This window comes from Branchiostoma lanceolatum, chromosome 11 (assembly GCF_035083965.1).
Source record: "Branchiostoma lanceolatum isolate klBraLanc5 chromosome 11, klBraLanc5.hap2, whole genome shotgun sequence".
NCBI lineage: Eukaryota > Metazoa > Chordata > Leptocardii > Amphioxiformes > Branchiostomatidae > Branchiostoma > Branchiostoma lanceolatum.
In genome coordinates, this window is record NC_089732.1 from 15,480,715 (window position 1) to 15,502,632 (window position 21,918).

A 21,918-nucleotide genomic window follows, 5' to 3' on the forward strand; every position below is an offset into this window, starting at 1 on the left:
AGAATTCAGAATACTCCAATCCATCCACACACCTATAAGTATTGCTATCTTGAACAGTTTTAGTCATCATCATTTTATTTTATTTACACAGGAGAAATACACTCAGGCAAGTCTGTCACATTTGCATGACTAAGGTCAGTTCATCAACTTCCCTACCTAAAAAACACAAGCTGTTCAAAGCATGAAAGTCTTACCTTAATAAAGAAGGCTATTGTAGCAGTTACTAATAAATTATGTTAATGAGGTCCTTATTTGTAAGATTTATGCCTGATGATATCCACACCTACCTTCCAAACGCTGCAAGAAGGAAATCCCCATCATCTACCATTATGGAGTTATAGTTTTTTTGCCATCAATTATGCAGATAAGGTATTAATTTGCATTTTTTTGTATCTGTCGGTATTCCTCTCTTTTTCAATTGCATATGTGACGTGTTTGAGAGTCCTAAAATGGAATGCAGCGGATTTTTAAACATTCATCTTTAATCGTGCAAATTAGCTACTGATTTGCATAATTATTTGACTTTGTTAATCATCACTCAAGCTATCTACATACTTGATATCATAACGATCCGTCAACCTTTCAAAGTCGCTAGGTGGCCCAAAACAACTTACTCTCCCTCCCTCCTAAGAGATATTTACCACTAAAAAATCATAGCATGTCTGGAACGCGAGATACCGAACCCGGAAGTTTCGCGGCAGTACCATAGCAAGCCGATAGGGAGCCCGAAATCTATTCGTTTTGAGGTCTCAAGAAGACCCACACACATATCAAGTATGAAGACAATCCATCCATGCATTCTTGAGTTTTACTGTTCACAAACGGACTGACAGACGTGACCACCACACACGCACGCAAAACATAACTTCACGGCGGAGGTAAAATTACTTTTCATTTTCATGAAGGTTACAACCGTAAACATCCTTCTTGTTTCCTAAACCTGCTAAAGCTCCATAGATAATACCACACGTATTTCGGTATGTCTTCAGTGAAATAAGAGTTTCCTCTCCTAATAAGGACTTCGCTTTTGATGCTTGGTTGCAGCTGGTGACCTGCAAGAGAAATGATGAATCGACGTGTCTACCCCCTCAGCAATAACGACCATGCATTTCAAGTAATGAAATGTCATTCCTGTTGAATGAAACATCAAAAACACTCATGTGCCCACTCATGAGCTGTCAATCATCCGGTGCTTGCCACTTCAGTGGTTCGCTACGGTTGCTACCCTTAATAAGCTGCTGACGTCACGTTTGCGCCGTATATTGACGCTGCGCGTGGCCGTGACGGGCCACATCCCTGGGTAACCACCGTGCGCTAGACAGCGATGTAACGGTTGAAAGCGGTTCTTTTCCCGGGTTGACATAAACGCCTTCCTTGCTTTAGTGTAAGAAATAGTTTCATTCACGGCTGTTTCGCATGACATGTGGCTGACGTAAACTACGCGGGCAGATAGGATTTTTCTAGCTTTCGGCGTCGATTTGTATTAAGTCTGGATTGAAAATGAGTATTGTAGCTTAACAATATTTCTTCTCTTCTTGTGCATTGAACATTGAGCATGCTTAAGTTGCATTAGACAGGCGCCTAGCGTTTGCTTATCTACCATTCTCACGAGAAGTTCCATAAATATACCGCTGTAATCTTCCAGTGGCAAAGCATGGATGGGAACGCTTCGACCACCTACCTCCCAGCAGAGCAGTTTTTCTTCCCAGAGAACTTTACCTACGGTAACGTCACCAACACAAAGTATTTTCCCTATCCCGGTGAGTTTCGCCATCTCTCTGATGGAGAGAAGGCTGGAAAGATCATCGCCTATCTGGTCATCTTCATCATGGCCATCGTGGGGAACTCACTCGTCATCTACACGGTCTCCATCAACAAGAAGATGCGGACGACCACCAACTTCTACCTGACCAACCTGGCTGTAGCAGACATCTTGATCGCCGTGTGCTGCATGTGGGTGGCGCTCATCAAAGACCTCACGGACCCGGTCTGGATATTCGGAGACTTCATGTGCCGCTTCAATACATTCATGCAGGGTTAGTTCATTGTTTTTCACTTCTCACTTGTGAATGGATAATAGCCTGGAATCCAAACTTATTATAGCTCCCGAGTCTCCTCTCCGCAAATATTTGGATATTTGGTTTGGACTCCAGCTGGCTAAATCGGAAAATGTCTTTTTTGGAAGGAAACGTGTACAAGTGTAATCAACTCGGTACTTAATGATGCATAGTATGATAGAGAAAAATGTGAGAATATCACCGTTCACATCGTACATTCTACCTCACTGTTCTATTACGCGCTTGGAAATCATAAATTCAGATCGCCTGATAGTAGCTTCACGATTGTCCTACATGTGTTTTTACGTAGATCCCTAGATGTGAGCTCCTAAATGCCCCGATGCTGTCATGCAGTTTACACCAAAAAGCGACTTATTGTCTGTGAAATTTATATTGTTAGGGCAAGGTAAAGGTACTAAATGTAATTATGCTATGTCTAGAATTACCCTCGCCAGAAGGTATCCTTATGTTATAAGGATAGCGCGCGCGTGTGTGTCAACAATATAACTCGCAAAGGTCTTGATATTTATCATGTAGGTAGGTCTTGAAGAGACCTTGGAATGATTAGATTTTGGGCCCCCATTAGCCTGATATACTACTGCACCGGGACTACCAATTTTAGTATGTCTACTTTGTGAAAGTGGATAACTCAAGAAGGGGTTGATGGATCGTCGTGATTTTTAGTATGTAGGTAACTCTATATCAACATAATCAGATTATCAAAATTTAGGATCTAGTTTTCATGATTAATGAGGAAAATGTATAGACCCATGACGGTCCATGACGCGAATTTTCAAACGGATAAAATAGGTAACTGGAACGCAGAAACATTGACAAATATGAATTACGCAGCTGAGAACCTAATTTCATAATCAATGAGAAAACGAATGATTTCATAGACGGTTAACGACGGAGAATTCATGCTTGCAGCATTTGGAAATTCAGTGAATGAATATATCACAATCATGAATTGTGCGAATCAACATTTCACTTAAGGAGGACATGTCAGAATAGACTTCATTATTAAGTGAAGACGTGGGACAAATTTGTTATTAAGGTCTAGATAATCAAGTGATATAATTCATGCAAATGAGGACCTTGTTTTCAAAATTTTCTAAATGCCAGTTTTCGGATTTTGTGGTACAACAGTATTACATTTGACGCTGTGACGACATTTGAATAAAAGCTACACCCAGCCGATTGCTTTGTCGATTATCTTGAGGAAAACCAACGTAATGGTTTGTTAATTTTGAAAATTAGGACTGGAGCTGCATAACTAATGAAGAATATATTTTTAAATTTAGAGACCATAAACCTTAATACAAAAATAGAAGCTATTAAACAGGGTACTTAGTATTACAACCAGAAAGACTGTTATTCCTGTAGTCGATCCTACAGTAGCTTGCACTTGTATCAACATCAAACTTATCAAAAAGAAGAAAAAGAAATCCTATTACGAAAAAAAAATACCACTACACAAAGTCATGTTCAATATTGTAGTAACTGCAAACCGTCAACTTTGTAAAATATTCCAATCACTGTCAAGAAAAAATGTCTTAAAACGGTAAAGATTACTGATACTGATAAAGAAGTATTAACAGTTCAACAAGGTACGGCGTAGGTGTTTTTCTGTACATTGCAGTCCGGCAATATGGAGCTTCCAATTTATTTGCTTTTCGTGTTTTTCTACTGGAAATGTTCTGTTTTAGTGGGACAGCCATTCACGCACGTAAGAGTTCAGATAAAATTCTGCAAAAGTCCAACAAAGTTCCCGGCGTCGGCCTGCAAGGTAACTGAGGTTCATGGTTGCTAGTGCTCTGTCATAACTGGAATACTTTGCCCCCAAGATGATTTTGCAGGCTCTTACTTGAATCCGCTCGAGAGTCTTTGATTGCTTAGATGTCAAAGCAGAGTGCCTTACGGGGACTGCGTATTCCAGTATAGGACGCCCGTACTGTTGTAGACAGTCACCCTACCTGGCGTGTATTGTGTACCGGTCGCCAATGACACTATCGCCTGGAAAACTTCGATAACCATGCATTCGAAGGCGACGATGACAAAAATTTTCCACCCCAGAATGGAACATACTGATCTCGTCATGGGACGGTGTGAACGACGGTGTTCGTTCGCTGGAAAAAAGCGTTTCTCTGCGACGTTGCTGTGTGGAACTCAACGGCAGTTTTGTCGTGATTTTTGTGTGTGTGCTTAGACGGTTCATGGAACTCTAGTTTAGACTAACGTTAGGTGCGCAAAATAATATTCCGTTTGCGGAAGATTTTTTTTTACTGAGAATATATCTGAATCGTACCTTGAGCAAAATGGCCTTTCTAATACCCACTTGTTCGTCAACATATTCAACATTCATTGTTAGAATGTAATGTTAATAGGTATGAATTATGCAAAGATTTCAGAAAAACACCTGGGCTTCTAGTATTTACCTGTAAGCGATGGTTTTGATACTACCAGCCATACACAACAGAACGTAACTCCAGACCCATACAACAATACTCGGTGTTTAAGATTGTCTCTAGAGTCATTTCAGGAACACTATTCAGTACAACGTTACATTATTGAGCTGATACGAAGAAAGCAATATGCTGCCATTCCATGTGGTTCAGTATTCAACGTTACATTATTGAGCTGATACAAAGAAAGCAATATTCTGGCATGCTATGTGGAATTCTTTCATACATTTTACAATGCAGGCAAAGCAATGGCGTTAAAAAGCAATCAATATGCAGATGAAACAGATACATATGTTTTATGCGATGAAAATATTTTTGTCTGAATTCTTTCAGGTCGAAATTCACATTATCTATTGCAGGCCATCTTGAAAGATGATGGTAATACTGTATTAGTAACGTCTGTGCGTACTACTGATCTATCGTCTGTCAACGTACTAGTGTCATGGACACGTCCGCGCAGAGGAGCAAAGATAATGGATATTTCCAACCTTTGACATCTTTGACTCGGCATAAACGTGCTTGAAAAGACCAGCAATTTCCTAGTTTATACGCCTCAGTACCCAAGGCGTGTCCCCGCGGCGCACGCGGTAACGCAATCCCGCTGCTTCGCCATCATCAAATTCCGTGGATCCTAGGGCCCGGGTTCGATCCTAGGAATCGACTCTAGCTCGGACACGTTGTAAGGGATTGCATTCGTCATTTCGAATGGTGACGTAAAGCCGGCGGCGCCGTGTATGAGGGAGCTTCAAGCGTCAAACCTCTGCACGTACAAGCGTCAAACGTCAAACCTCTGCACGTAAAAGAACCCAATGGCAACACACTTATCGAGAAGAGTAGGGGTGACCCGGTGTGCTTGGCCCAAAACGCGAGCCGTACCGAAGCTGCATTGCTCGACTAGCTAACAAAAAAGCGTAATGCTTCGTCCTTAGTCTGAGGTTCGACCGCTTTACCTTTTATCCAAGGCGCGCCCTCTCATAAACGGTAGTACATCGCCCAAAATTACCCGTTTTGCTACCACAACGATCTACATAGATATCGACATTTAAGGATCATGCATCTTACATTCAGTTGATAACAAGTACAATCCAAATTCGGGAAAGAATACTAAACAGGCAACACCATAAATGAGAAACCCCTGAGATAAGTTGCCTATATACAAAGAGAGCCTACGACTGGGCCTCCTAAATCCAGGATCGGAAGGCGAAATCAAAGAGGGCACGGATGACTCAATAGATGCCGAAACTAAACGTTTCAACCCGAGCTATATGGCGTGCTGCACTTTGAGTAACAAGAGGCCATTACTCGGTCAATGGTTTTATCAAGTAGAATCTACTTATTGCACTGTACTGATAGGTCATTTGAAGGGTAATTTGAAATATAGTTTCTTCACGTTTCTCATTGTTGTAACCCCAGGAATCGATGACAAATGTTATCTTCCGATACAAACAAAGCCTCGTTAATATGGAACCCTGTTACCAAGGTCAACTACCTATTTGATAATCAGTAATTCGTCACAACAGGGCGGAAATAGAATTAACTAAAGAAGGATGGCAAGTACCATTTGAATCGTCTTGAAATAAGTGCTACAGTTATTCAGCTGTGGTGATATAACGGTAAACAAACGGTTGGTGACAACGGGCTTAAGCTGTCTTTTATTTAGATGCAACCAAGATTACGTTCAGCCATTGAAATTTTCACTCCACAGTGCTCGCTCCATTCTAGACGCTCCTTTTATGTTGCAAAGGAGTTATGACTCATTCTTTAGGTTGTTTCACTCGATGGAGTGCAATTCCATCAAGTTTGATTTCCCTGTTACGTGGTTTGGTGAGACCTCTGACCCGCTATACTGCCTTCTGTGGCCGGAACGACGTCCGGTTGATATCTTTGCTGTCATCATCTGCGTGCGATACAGGATTGCTGCGTCAGACGGGTGAAGAGGTCTCAGTGTAGAGTTAATGCTCCTGCTGAATTATTGGCGCCTTTAGCCTCCAACCTATTCCATCAAACATGAAATACGTGTTCTGATTGGAGATTGAGTTGAAATGACCCGTAAGTCCAGCGACAGATGCTTCCGCAAAGGTGGAAAATGAGGAGAAAAAACATTCAATGTCCTTCATTCCACGAGCCCTAAGACTTTACTACAGTAACGACTCCAAGTAGACCACGCATCGAATATCTAGCACCTCAATTTAAACTAGAGATGTAACAGAACTTTCTATTGATTTCACGAATTTTTACCGTGTATATATTGAGACTTACCTTGTTGTGAACTGACTGGGCACTTGTTGCGAGCACTCTTTTTATCCTTTATGATACGTTTTCTTAATTATTTCATCTTCGCCTAGAGCGATTTCAGATTTGTTACGTACTATAGAATAATACTAATGTTTTGATGTTTACAGTTAATTGTTTTAAGTGTTGCAGTAATAATACGTCAATGAGCGTGCAATTCAGTCGTTAGGCTGCCATATGCTTGTGCAATAAACCAATACTCCAAGTAAAACAAAAAGTTCAAAATAAAGTCTGTCTCCGCAGTTCAAACTTTGTTGCAAATATTTTTTCGCTCTTAAAGAACAGAAAAGACGGCTCAAAAAGTCGTTTTATAGATTAGTGGTGGTGATATGTCAGCATAAACCTAGTGAGATTAGGATTATCTGGGTAAAAGCCAGAAGCTTGGACAACAAAAGGTTTCATAAAAGATGTGTAATGTTAAAACAAATGGAAAATTCAAAAGGATTTTGGGTTGACAAAAAATGTCCCAATTCAACTTTGGTCGGTACCAAGAAGCATCAGAGATGATTTGGCGTTCTACAGACACAAATTGTTTGTGGGGAAAAAAATCAAATTTGTATCGAAACAGGATATTAAAGACCTCATATCTCCGTGAAATATGAGTTTCTCGTAAGTCTGGTTCAGTTGTAGTTCCTTGTTTCTGCAAATAAAGATGAGATTAAAACCGCGTTTGCACCTCTATCACCTCGTGTCACTGAAAAATATGTAAGGCCACAACATGTAAATTTTATGGATGACATCCTCTGCAGACTCCAAATTTAGTGCTCGCGGGTGAAAAAAAAACAAGGCAGGCAAAAAAAACAAGATATCCACATTTTCACATTTTGATACCACTAAGCATGTAAATGAATTGAAGCGATAAAACATGGTATTACAACCAAAAAGTCTTTTATCCCTGTATTATATAGAACATGAACTAATATCGATGTCAACATTAAAATCATTGTAAATTTAGATCCGGGATTGAATAGCACATCAAGAACGCAGAGACAAGGTTTTCCAAACATTTTCCATGAGGCAGACTGACGGTGACTACATAATGCTGGCTCTGTTCATTTTCTCTCAACTGAAGTTTTCTCCGCTTTTGTTGCCCTGACTGCCTGACTGAATTGCCTTGCCTCAGACCCCCCCCCCCCGTCTTTTTATTTTGTCTTCAACAGACAGACAGCTATACAATGGTCTATTCCAACCGCATGACATTAGTTACTTCATTTTGGCGGATTTGTTAGTAGTTCTGTTATCGATTTTTGTTAGTAGTTCCCTTCATTAAAAAAAAAGAGCACCGGATTACAATCTTTTTTTATGTTGTGTGTAATGATTAAATGTTCGTCAAAAGGATTACAAGTTGTTGATGATAATAGCACAGCGATTACAGAATAATTCAAATTTCAAGTTTGGCATGGGGGCTGCACTGTGAGTAAGTTGGTGACGACGAGCAATCTTACTATAGCTTGCATACACAATGATTGTACCATACGTTTGTGAAGATTTTTCATCATTCCTACATGTACAAATGGCTTTTCACGGCATGTAGAACGTTTGTACAATGGAACTGACAGACGTTTGCGACAAATTGCCCATTTTCGGTATATTGACCATTGCCGATGGGTAAAAAAAAAATCTTGTTTTTTTATTTCAAAAGCAGGCGAAAATCAATGCGCGAGCTGAATTCATCCATAAAATTCACTTGAAAACAATACCTCAGTCGGGGATAAAGAGAAGAGAATCCTGAAATGTAGTTAAACCGCGATACACATGTCCAGGTTTGACAATGCACATTTGCTTTAATGTTTGTGATGAACACATCTATTAACCTATAGTAGAACGATCATCTGGTTGATGTGATGCACTGCCCCTGTCTGTCAAAAACAATTACGGTTAAAGTGCCTCTGGATGTGCGTTAAATTTGATGTTGATTTTACGTAATTGCACTTGTGTTTTCAATTGTCTAACTATTTTCCATATATTTGACAAAGAGAGGTCCTGCCCGGAAACGTTTGATCGGATGATTCTATACAAACAACGCACTAAAGCAAGGTGGTGAAACTCTCTACCGCAGCGAAGTTTCGCCCACAGCGTATGAAGCTCTGTTGCTGAATTTCCAATTGGGAGTAACGTTACACATATTGAAAAATATTCGACGATTCTGATTACCTTAGGTAGTTTGTTCTATGATGCTGGGTATCAGATTACTCGGAAGGATGACTAGAGGCGTACGCACTAATGATCTGGTGATGTAGGCACACCGCATCCTTTGAATGTCCAGGACCCCTTAGGTAATATGTAATGATAACTATCCATGTTCTTAAAAGTTTGATAATCGAGAATGATATAGAATAATGTGTTTAACAAATTTTAATCCCATTATCTTAAGATTCAATCAGAAGGTCGTAACATGCTTTTCCCAAAATTACTAGCCTTGCCAGATACGAGATGATGGAGTATTTCATTATCTACTCATTCAAAATCCAATGTACCACGTATGTCAACCTCTGCTATAAAGCTTGTCCTGCAGTAAGCCTTTTCCGGAGATATGCAACGTAAAAGATTGAACCTTGAAGAGGTTCTGACATGTTGTTTGTACGGTTTGCATTCTTGACACGTAATGGTTTAGCTCTGGAAGGATTTGCAAATGAAGTCATTAAATCCATAACATTCTAAACTGCGACATTCAACTCATGAACACAAGTTTCTAATGGTTCGTGAACTAACGAAAGAATCCATGGCGACGGGGAGATGTCATTAGGTTCATAATTACTTTTAGATCACGCTGATCACATTAAAGACGTATACGGAACTGGCTACAGCAATACGTATAATGACTGCAAGAGCACACATATTGCGAATTTAAAGTCCTCCCGCGCCACTTGGTGGAACATTTGGCGGCGCCCATCTCCAATTCGCAGCTCTTGGGCCACACAAATTTGTGCAAGTCTCTACAGTAGGGGGCTAGTCCGCTGGTAGTGATGTGTGTGTGTTCAACGTCCATACTCTTTCCCAAATGCTGAGTGCTAAGCAGAGAAAGCAGTATATACCAATTTTTAAGTCTTTTATATGACCCGGCCGGGAATCGAACTCACGACCTACCGTGTGCAAGGCGAACACTCTACATATTGGGCCATTGCACCGGTATGGCATACTGCGAATGCTACCTTGAAATTCGGAGAAGCCCTCCCGTATAAAGAATCATGTGCATCTCAAAGTTCCTTCCCGTACAAGGATGTGTTTTTTAAGAAACATTCAACATAGCTCAGGCCTAACTTAATGGACTCGATTTATATTCTGTTTGATGGGTTCAGTTGTTATTTGAAAGTCAATTTTCTTCTCCTGCATACCTGAGCCATCAACTGCCTCACAATTCTCCCCAAACGAATGGCAAAAGCTCTTTGTCGAAAGCCCTTTTGACCTTTGCAGATTGTTGTCCGCGATTGTATCTTATTAAGATTCTTAAACTATTTTTATGCTCTAACACCGAGTATTGGACGGAAATGACTATTTTCCATGGCTAGGTAACTTGTATGTTCAGATGTAGCTTGTCTGGAAATTACAGTGTGAACAAGAGTTCAGAGACGTCATAACTTCTCGACATACTTCAAGCTTTGAATTTTGGTTTCGTTTGTTTTGTTTTGTTTATGGTGCAAAAAGTTGAAAGGAGGATAATGTTCATAATTGTTGGTTTTCTTTACCGGAATCGCATATATTGCATGTGTGCAATTTTTTGTAGGATTACAATTTTACCAGGAGTTATAGCATTCTCTGATTAATTGTGCAATTTTGCATTTACTTGTGAACGTCTTTGTCGGAGCAACATGCATGACCAACATCATGAAATCTTTTTTAAGGTATTATGTATGAAAGATCGTAACAAAAATGTTCCTGCAATTTTAGAACAAGCTGCAAGGGGGCCAAAACCTACGTCACTTTTTCCTGGAACCTGCAAAGCTATCGGCCACCTGAAAATCAAGACCTTAGCAAATCCAGGACAAATGAGAGAAAGGCATGAAGTGCTACCGCCTCCGCCAGGGGATGGGGGGTTAGATAGACCTTGACCGTCGTTTTTCCAAGACCTATTCACATACCTGATATTACAACAATCCATCCACATCCTCTTCAATTATGCTGGTCAATGTAAGCGAAACATACAACATAAAAAAAGACAAACAAACGAGTGGCATATTATAAACGTGTTCCATTCATTATGCAAATAAGTACCTCATTTGCATGAATTATGTCAGCTGATCATCTTCTCTATGAAAGTCTTATTTTAGCAACGAAGCCTACTGTAGCATTTCCTCATAAACTATGTAAATGAGGCCCTCGTGATTTATGTCTGATAATGTCCAGATCTACTTCAAATGCTGCAAGAATGAAATCCCCATCATTTACCATCATGGAGTTAAAGTATTTGCCATCAATTTTTTTATTGTTTTGCATAATTGATATCTATCGACAAGATCAGCTCCTGAAGTTCCAAAAAGCCCCTAGGTGGTCCAAAAATACACATCTTACTTTCCTTCTCAAGTTATACTGTTTACAACCCCCCCCCCCCCCCCACACACACACACACAGATACACACACGAACCCTTTGTAAAACATAACCTTCTCGGCGAAGTTAAAAAGAAACACAAACACACAAAAGACACCGGAAACTTGGCTCATGCTCACATCTGCTGCATGTAACAAATTTCCGATTTTTTTTTTCATATGAAAAGACCTCCTATTAAATTGTAATTACGGACAGTCACACCAACATCTAGTGTACTAGCCGGGGGGACTTGACTGTTCCAGTGCATGTCTGTTATTCATAAATCCTATTGGAAGGTGGAGAAAAAGATGGTGCTATTATCTCAATTCTCAATGCTAACCTAAACTGTCAACAGTAATCCTAGTCTCCCCTAACATAATGTAGCCACCTATGAACTACCCAGATTTAAAAAAAAAGAAATCTTGCCAGGAAAGTATTTGTAAAGCTTTAAAGCTTTGTTTAATTTGACCGGGGGTCAAGGCCCAGGCACCAAAGGCTTCAGAAGTGTTCGCGCTGATTTGATTCGCGTTGACGGACACGAATTACCAGACAGGATGTCGTGACGTAGGCTCTATGGCGCATTGTTGTGGATGTTTGTTACTTTTGTGTGTGTGTGTGTGTGTCCGTCTGTGTGTGAGTGTATGTGGGTGGGTGTATTCTGTTTCCGGATACTGTATTTTGTCCAGCGTAAGAAGGTATTGTTGGATTGCGATGGCATTTAGTATGAGCGTAGGTCTTTGGAAGTCGAAGCTCAATGTTGAGTTAAATCCTTCTGGGCTACAGTATCAGAACTCCCGTTTTTGTTTTGCTGGACATGACATGCTCATTTTTGCAAATTAGATCTTAATTTGCATAATCAACAAGAAAAGTCTATCATTCCTTGATTTTCAATAACAGGACTTTAATACATATAGCATGATATAATGTAATTAATGGCAGGGGGAACATAATCGGATACTAATTTTGCAATTAAAAGCCTGATTTGCATAATCTTTAGTGTAAATGATGGGAACACTATACTTGTGTAAGTTTATTAAAGGTGTACCATTTTGCTAAAGGATAGAATACATATAATAAGAATACAAATAATAACTCTGCGTATATGGTGAAGGGCTAGTTATATGTAAAACGGCCAACCGGGCTTCGTTGGAAGCCGAAAATTAGTCCCCGCTAATTACAATGTTCTTTCCTAAAGAATTGACATAAAAGGCGGCTTCACGCATTATTTTCTTCCTTTTAAGTTTTAGCGATACCTAGAAATTAGGCGTTAAGTTTTATACAGAGACATGGAGTTTTGAAAAATTTAATGTTTATGAATTTGAAAATGTATTTGAATTTGAAAATGTATATGAATTTGAGAATTTATATGAATGTGTTCATCATCATCCCTCCGTCTCTATTGGCCATACATATCACATGGTCATCACAGTCTTAAACTGCTTCGAAGTTTCCTGAACTCCCCGTGTTGGCAGAGCGGCCTTTATGGAGAACAGTTCTCACAATAATTGCTTTCTCCCAAACATAATGGCCATCGGAGCCCAATTACCAGATGGAAGTTAACACTCGACTCTTGAGCCCATGACCGTCTGCGGGAGTGCATATTTCGCGTGCCTTTCTTCGATTGCGCCCGGTTGAGCTGTTCTCTGCACGAACACAAGAGGTGGAAACGTGAGTCGCCTGCAAAAAGCGACCTGTTGTAAATTCAGCACGCTGGTATGGCGACCAGCGGCAACCGGTGCAATGGTCTAGTGGGTAGAATTAGCACTCAGCATTTGCCAAAGAGTATGGAAGTTAAAAACACCACTACCAGTGGACTAGCCCCCTGCTGTAGTGATTGCACAAAGTTGTGTGGCCCAAGGGCTACTGAAACGGAGATGGGCGCCGACCTATGCACCGTCGGTGCGGGAAGGAACTTGGACTTCGGTATGGCGACCAATTTTTGATTTGGATTGCACTGTTAAAGACAGGCATGAATTTATGTTCTTTCAGATAGCCATACCCTGTAACAGACGCTGGGTTGTGTGTCAGTAACATGGTCGTAAAGTGAAAAACCGTTGTGTGCACGTGAACCGTGTGCTGGATTGCTCTTACATAAACTCACTTTTCCGCTTCACTGAGTCGTTTCATAGTGTATCATACTAACGGAAGCAGAAACGTGTCTCCCAGACGTAAACTGTCAGTTCTACAACGAAAAGTTGAAGCACCAAGCAAATAACCTGAGTTACGGGCATGACCTTGTCGGTTTGTTGTGGATAGTGATAGTCGTTGACGATTCAAACCCGTGATCTATCTCTATATCTTTGATACGTGATTTCAATACCCATAAGTTGCCATCAGTCTGCGAGATGAGATTCGGCTTAGACCTCGGTTGGTCCAGATCAGCCCTGGCTCTGACATTGTCTGCTTGAGTGCAGGTCTTTGCATTGCGGTCTCATACACCTAACGGTATATACGAGAGCTAGGGTGATCAATAAGTCTTCGGCCTCACCCAGAAATAAGGTGCCCAACTTAGATATCGTGAAATAATCTTAAACTATGAAGGCTTTTATGAATGTCTACAAAAATCCAAATCATTGTGATCATTACTTTGCAGGCGACACCCAGTAATATCGAGTGAGGTAGAAAGGTTAAGACATGGGCAATTGAGCTGTGACCTGAGGTGTTCGGGCCATTTTGCTTTCCTGGAAGTCAGTCACCCGCGTCTTTTTAGTTGAAATAAAAAGGAAATGTTCAGGAAACATTTTGACAATGTCTTCCAAGATTTTATGCCGAGTCATGGCATTCATGGCATCAGGAGCTTGACTCACTCAGCTCTGATCACAGTTAAACCAAAAAACTGCGATTAAACCATTACCACAATTCTGAATTTTCAATTTTTCTTTGAAGTAAGTTGCACGGATTTTTCCATCATTCAGGAAAATTAGTTTGATCTAGCTGAAAGGTGAGCAACTTTGCTGAATGAATTCGTACTTTTTGAGTGTTCGATTTGTCGTTTATTGTACATAATCAACTCTAATCAAACTCCCTCCCAGCGCACTGTTTCCCCCCTGAATGTAACCTACAAACCTTCAAAACAAACATGCCCCGCTGTCTCTCACCTTTGCTACATTAGTTAAATGCTTAGAACTGGTCCCCTACGGCCTTGCATTGAGCGAGATCGTTAGAAATAATTAGATCTTTGACTTAACTCTTGCTTGTAGCTGCTTCGGGAATCTCCTTTCATCAGAATATATCAGTCCTAATGATTTGCAGAGGGGTTTGTATTTCCTTTCGCATTCCTTTTGGCGGTATAAAGGTGACGAAATGTCAACTCGGTGAAGTTTTTCTGCCGGTGTTCGGCACTAACAAGATTTGCACAAGACGGAAAAATCCTTCAAACCTACCGTGATTGGTAGAAGGCATGCATCGAGGTTCAATCGCAACAGTTGTCTCTTTGACAGCAAGAGTGAAAGATCCCTACGCGCGGATAAGAATAAAAGTGGTTTGCACCATAGGGAACGAACGTAAGGTTTACAATTTCTTCAACCAAAATTTTGGAATGGAAGACCTTCAAGCATTAAACCAAACTGAATAGACGGTTAACGTACTTGGTTCGTCTCCATGGGTTTGCCATGCTTCAGAACTTGTCAAAATGCCAGCAGTGTACGGGGATCAAATCTGTATCGCTAAGTATCACACATCTGATATCGCTCAGTAGGGGCCTATTAAAACTAACGAGCACTTTGAAACTGATTCTTATCGTGTCACGGATCTCTGATATCCGAACATAAAGAGTTCGATCAATGCAGGTCGTCTCGGAGGTCGGTTACTCGAGAGCAAGTCGTCAGTAATTACTTGGAGCAGACTTACGTATACTTACAAAAGACGGCAGTTAGATTCAAAATCACGGCCTAGAATCGTCCTGAAGGATAACTGCATAGAGTCAATGGCATCGGATGAATAAAAATTGGCCATTAGCACTGTGAATTGGACAATGACATGGTTGATATGGAAGTCTTCCTTTTCAACTCTGAGTTATCATTCAGCATACAAGGTGGTTCGTAGGCGGTTCGTCAGTCGCTGGAGTCCGACACAAGAAATTCAGTCATGAGAAAGGAACTAGATTCATTAGTTTGACAAATTACTCAAGTCTTCAGAAAAACAACAGTTTGACACCTTATATGTAGCATATCCTAATATCAGGAGCGTCTTACTTCAAACGGTAACGGAAATTACACAATGTGTACATTTAAATGAGATCGAGGGTTAACCGTCTTCATTTTAGTACCTCTATCTTCATGTCTGCCGGGTTTTCAGACCGGGAACTGAGGAATCTTCAGGAACTAAATCCAAGCGTCAAAAAGATCGATCAGAAAGCTACCTACGACGTTTAATCTCAGGGACTTCAAACATCACATTTTAATGCCTAGAAGGTGGTCTCAAGCATAGTTACTGAGGACGGTCAATCGCAGATACTTCTAAAATCATATTTTTTATGTTTAACAGGTGGTCTCAATCATATTCTATACCATCATTATCGGATCTCACACTATTTTCGTCTCTTTAGGTCTCTTCCTGGGTATTGGTTCCAGATAAATCTGATACTTTGAGACGACAAATTCAGCAGTTTTGTATCTGTATGTATTGCATACCCGGTAAACGGCCTCAAGGCGTAACACACCAGGTTTGTACTGAACAGTACAAGCTGCATACCCGGACGGATTTATATGATCCACTCACACCGGGATGGACCCCTACTCTTTTCGATAAGTGTGGTGGGTTCTTTTACGTGCGCGCGAGGTGTGGCTCTCCTGAAACACGGGACCTCAATTTAACGTCCTATCGGAGGAACATCCCTAGCCGACGCTAGGTACACATTTTCATCTGAGTAAAGTGGGGAAAGTCGTGTAAAGTGCTTTTCCCAAGGGCACAACGTCAACGGGGCAGATCAGGGAACCCCGGATTTGAACCCGGTACCTCCAGGTTCTGCGGCCAAACACCCTGCCACTGCGCCACCGCGACGCCAGTTCGCAACGTAGATAAAAAAGGTTCCTATGAGTCATTGAGAATTTGCAAGGGAACCTAGGAGCACGCTACAGGTCAAGTTTTCGGATCATTTGAGAGAAAACAAATTAGATGGAACTAAAGATTGTGACCTTCGGGCACCTCGCATGAAAGGCGTTCAACTCCCATGCCTAGAACGGCTTTCTTGCTAATGGAAGATCCTGCCTGCCTACGTGCTCAGGCCAGAAACTGGCCCCTTGCTTTCCAGGAGGATCCTCCAAGCAGGCCTGTCCCTTGCCCTAGCCTCTGCTTCCCGACTGTTTAAGCCCGTGTTCTTCACAATTTGGTTGTTTCATCTCTTCGGTGGTCTTCCCCGGGGTCTGGGGGTGGCGAACTCCTGGCTGTAGGCTTTGTACACTAGTGTTTGTGGGGGTCGTCTTGTGACGTGTCCAAACCACCTCAGCCTTCTCGTCTGTACCATTTCCACGATGGTCTTTTTTTGCCCCGAGTTTGGCTCTGATTTGAACGTTTGGTATACGATCACGGAGCGTGATGCAGAGAATTGCCCGTAGGCATCTCATTTCGAAGGCTAATAGGAGAAGTTCATCTGTCTTTTTAAGGTCCAAGTTTCAAGCATACAATGGAAGATCAACCAATCAAAAATAGTTTATTCATTAAAAATTAGCTGAATTGTGCTCTCCGTACATATTGCACTTGGTTTTTTACATGGGACATTACACAAATCATTTAAAATTATTTACAGTGGTATCAAAACAATGTCAATGCTTCGGCATTAAGTTCGCTTATTTGATATCTGCTACATGTAGTTTATCATATAAACAATTTCATCCAGTTCATTTCGTAGCATTCAGGAGTCGTAACAAAGTTGGCACCGGACTTTTCCTAAATCTAACCGTCCGGTGGACTGGTAAGGTTAGCTCGTTAGAGTTTCTAGAGTTACTTGCAAGTTTCTCTAGACCAGATACATTGAGTGATGTGTTATAGTCTGTGTAGGCCCTCCCAAGTATGATGTGACATGCCCGTTTCCGTACAAGTTCAAGATGCGAAGAGATACATTCATCACATAGCCATAGATATTTAAGCTGCATAAAAGGATTAGAAGATAATAAACGGTAGCCTTTATTCTTCAGATCCCTCACAATTTGACCTGTTTGAATCTGTAAGTAAGTGAAAATGGCCATCGGACTTTTCATTCGTTAAGACATTGACTGATGGCATACTTTCCGAGAACATTGTCCGGGTAAGCTAGGAGCACGGTATAGGTCAAGTTTTCGAGAAAACAAATTAGATGGAACTAAAGATTGTGACCTTCGGGTTCCTCGCATGAAAGGCGTTCAACTCACATGCCTAGAACGGGTTTCTTGCTAATGGAAGATGCGAAGAGATACATTGATCACATAGCCATAGATTATTTTAGTGCATAAAAGGATGGGAAAATGATAAACGGTACCCTCTAATCTTCAGATCCCCCACAATTTGATCTGTTTGACTCTGTAAGTAAGTGAGAGTAACCATCGGACTTTTCATTCGTTAAGATATTGACTGAGGGCATACTTTCCGGGCAAAGCTTTGGTTACTTTAATGCCAAAGTATCATCCCAAGTGCCTGAAAATTCAACGCGTAGACCTCATTTTCTGTTGAGGGTGGGATTGTACATCCTCTCATGTATTGCTTTTCTAACTCCCCGCTCAATAGCTCATTGAATTATTAGCATGCAACCTTGTCTTAAATTAATCTTCTTTTGAAGACTACGCCAAGACATCCTACACGCCGGTCTGTCGCTAAGGTAAAGTCCCAATCACTAAGGGGGTATCAGGTTACCGGAGGCGCCCGCGGGCTCCCGCGAGCCGATGACGGGGAGCCTGTGAATCTGTCCAATTGTTAGTTTCAAAACGACCCTCTCGCTCAAATGAAATAAGATTTTTGTTGCGTATTCCCCAAATACCAGCGTTTCGATTCCTGTAGAAAAATCCGTGTGACTTCATCCTGGAGCCTGAGGAATCCCACATTTAGAACGGGAATATCAAAACCATACAACTGATTTTAATTGGCCCCAAAATTAACTGAAAGTTCTTCATTTTGCAGTTAAGAGAACATAACCGTAAAATACAACTTTTGTATTAGGATTTTATGTTTCGGACTAGAAATATTCTTAAGATCGGGAAAAGGCAAACAATTGCATGTTTTTACCTTTAAAAAACCATATTTCAACATATTTTAAGCCGTCAATGGGGTAAATTGGACGCTTTTTGGTGTCGATCTAAATATGGTGTTTGCATGCATGTCATACCGCACGGACAGGGGGAGGAGGTAACTAATATCGGCGTAAACAATCCTTGAAATGTTTCACTCCACAAAAAATGGCGTCAGTAGCTTCTAGCCACAGCAAGATGACTAGCCACAGCAAAATGTCAGCAAACATGTATTGTCCAGAAAATGGTTTGTATTTGTGAAAAAGACGGTTTTTGTTCTGATGTGAGTCACCCAGGGAGGAAAGGCCATGCTGACGCAGGTTTTCAGTGGATACTTGCATATGAACTCAGGTGACCCCGAATCGAATACGCGTTCTATTTGATTTTGCGTCAATCATGTCTGATCGAACGTGATAGAACATAACTCGAATTCGAAAAAAAGTCGGAGACTTTTGAGGCCTAGATTTGACCACCGCGCTTAATTGTCTTAACCTCATTAACATAATGTGTTTTTAAGTCTGTTCAGGGTGTTGGAATAATACTTGATTTTCCAGTCCTATCCTTAGTCACTGACGAAAGACAGCGGATGCTGTCTTAAACATCTGTCAAAAGTTTATGCGTATCTTATTACCTGGATTACCTTCATCAACATACACCAGCTTAATTAACAACTGGACATTTTTTCAGGTATCTCCATCACCAGCAGTGTCGTCATGCTGACTGTGATTGCCATCGACCGTTTCTACGCGATCATTTTCCCGCTGAAGGCCCGAATCACGGAGACCAACACAGCCGCTGTCATCTCTACCGTGTGGCTGATCTCCTGCGCCGTGAACGTGCCTCTGCTGGTGGTGTCCGAGCAGAAGCAGTGGCAGTGGGACGATGGTGTTCTGGAGGTGATATTTCACTTGTACAAGACTAGTTAAAACTTTACCAACAAGTAATGTACACTCACCGTTTTTCAATCAATCGTTCTGCCTTCTTCAAGAATAGTGAGCCACTAACGTCTGACACGTGGCCTCACGAGAAGGTTTCGTTATTCTCAAAGATCTGCTGGCTGATCCAGAAAAAAATATTTTAACCCTATATATCTAGACTGGGCTTTTTTGTATTCCTGGGATTGGGGGAAGGAGGGTAACTTTTAAACAGTATGGCGTATGAGCACCAAATTTGCAGGGGATGATAAACATGTAAATATCAAGCACTCCTGTGATTTTGTTGTCGTTTGAGAGCAAAAGTACAAAAGCGTCTTGACTTGAAAAATGGTTATAAAGGTTAGGAAAATCAAAAGGTACATTCAAGTACAGAAACTGACATTGTATGCAGCGGTGCCTTAAAGTATCGCAAGTATATGAAAAATAGCTTCTCCCTGTCCCATCAGATCTGCAAAGATGTCATAGAAGCAGTTCCAAAACATGTGGTATATCATATGTTTTCCCTGTTTAAACTTACGGACTCCGAGGTCTAAAACCGCATGGCCGTTAGACCGCCCGTAGGCCTAACATGCCAGTTTTGGTCAGCACATATATATAGCTGAGTAAGACCGGACTGTAATACCTGATCTGTTTACAATGGGATAGGCCACTACTCTTTACAAACGTTTAGTGGGTTCCTTAACGAATGTTCAGCTCGAAATGTGACTCTCGTCAAACGCCAGCTTTACTTCACATCTGAAAAGCTAGGTACTCATTTCCACCTGGCTAGTGCGGGAATAGGCGTTTCACAACCTTGGGGCCTGCTAGAGATTTGAACCAAGAATCTTTAGATTTTAATCCAACCACAAGGACAAATCACCACTTTGTCTTCTTGCACTTCTGAAGTGTAGCGCGTTTAGTCCAGTGGTTAGCGATCTTGCCTCTGGAACTATAAGCCTCGGGTTCGATCCCGGCTGCGCGCTACCGGAAAGGGTCGCAGTCCTTAGGACAGGACGTTTAGCCGTGGTCCGCTGTTCACTGTGCTTGTCGAAAAGAGCTAGGGGAATTTCCCCGGTACAATGAACCTGTAAATGCTGTATACAGCGTCTGTCTTCTCTGTCACGACCAGTGGAAGATTGGCTCATATGTTCATTTGAGCTAAACCGGTTCGAGATCACTTTTCTTTCTTTCTGACGTCAATTTGCGACGTCACGTATCCGCAATGACACGTGTCAATAAAGTCACGTGTCTGTAACTCTCGCGAGTTTACGTTCGGCAGTGATTGGTCATTATTGATCCTGAAGAAGGCGACAGTGGTCGTCGAAAATTCGATCCGTGAATACATGTACCTTAGTGTTGGAAGAAAGTTTAGCATTGTATTATGCTTACTACCAACACATATGAGCTTTGATTATAATTCCTTCATTTCCTTTGTACCAAGATCTGGTGTGCAGAGAAGTGGGACCAGCACCAGAAGGCGATCTACACCTCGGTGTTGTTTGTTGTTCTGTACGCCGTCCCCCTGGTGGTGATGATGGTGGCGTACTTCCTGTTGGCCCGTAAGCTGTGGCGCACCACTTCGCCAGGCATCGCCGCCCTTTCCATTCAACAGCTGCAGCTAAAAGCCAAGAAGAAGGTATACATTTTTAATAATAATAACATAATAAGTTTATTGCAAGTTCTTGCCCGTAGGCTAATTGCAAGTACATGTAACATGAAAGGACGGACAGACAATTGATAACTATATAGCATGTGACTATTCTAGTATACATGCTAACACTAAATTCTAAAAAATCTACTTTATTTGGTTTTATTTACTTTATTAATTTCAATTTTTTGTTAAGGACATTTTATGAAAATTCACCAAGTTTGGTGCTTCTGGCGTAAGCTGTTAAGGAGTAATGCAACATAAATTTGGCGTCGGCCTCAAAAATCCTCTACCGGTCTAAATAGGAATAGTTCAAAACGTGGTCCTTCTGATCTTTTTGCATAAATTATCATAATGAACTGGAATTATTCATACCTAAACAAGCCAAAACATTCCTCTTACATTGATGAAGCAATGTATGGATAACAATCAGCGAAAAAAGTGAAAAGGCAGATTTTACTGAACAAAACATTTTGGGGTCATTTCTGACCCCGTTCAGTCATTTTAGTCGCAAAAAAGGGTTCGGGTGTATGAGGGTTAATGGTGGCACTGCGTAAAACCATCGTCTTTAATTGAAAACATAACTTGACATTAGAAAGATGTAACGAGTGTTTCAAGTCTTACCAATCTTGGTGGACAGATGATGATGATTGAACATCTGAGAATTTGACTCCGACACCGTCTCACCAAAAAAGATTTTTAAAAATGAGCCTTCCAGTGTTAACGCTATTCTCATAGACAACATCTGTGGTCAACAGGCAACATTTCATTGCAGATATGATGTCTTAAAATCACGATAAGAAGTTATTCTAACATGTTG

At 41.1% G+C, this 21,918-nt stretch overlaps 1 protein-coding gene across 1 annotated transcript; it reads left to right on the forward strand.

The window, feature by feature from the left end:
- Positions 1-1,279: 1,279 nt before the first annotated feature.
- Positions 1,280-21,879, forward strand: LOC136444309 (QRFP-like peptide receptor). Its single transcript, XM_066441820.1, has 5 exons — positions 1,280-1,384; positions 1,646-2,036; positions 19,224-19,432; positions 20,892-21,086; positions 21,874-21,879. The coding sequence occupies exons 2-5, from the start codon at positions 1,655-1,657 to the stop codon at positions 21,877-21,879; spliced, it is 792 nt and encodes a 263-aa protein (XP_066297917.1). The 5' UTR covers positions 1,280-1,384; positions 1,646-1,654.
- The last annotated feature ends 39 nt before the right edge of the window (positions 21,880-21,918 follow it).

Coding starts and splice junctions, on each gene's coding strand:
- LOC136444309 (XM_066441820.1), top strand. CDS start 1,655: ATGGATGGGAACGCTTCGACCACCTACCTCCCAGCAGAGCAGTTTTTC. Junction 2,037..19,223: donor CTTCAATACATTCATGCAGG/GTTAGTTCATTG, acceptor ACATTTTTTCAG/GTATCTCCATCACCAGCAGT. Junction 19,433..20,891: donor GGGACGATGGTGTTCTGGAG/GTGATATTTCAC, acceptor CTTTGTACCAAG/ATCTGGTGTGCAGAGAAGTG.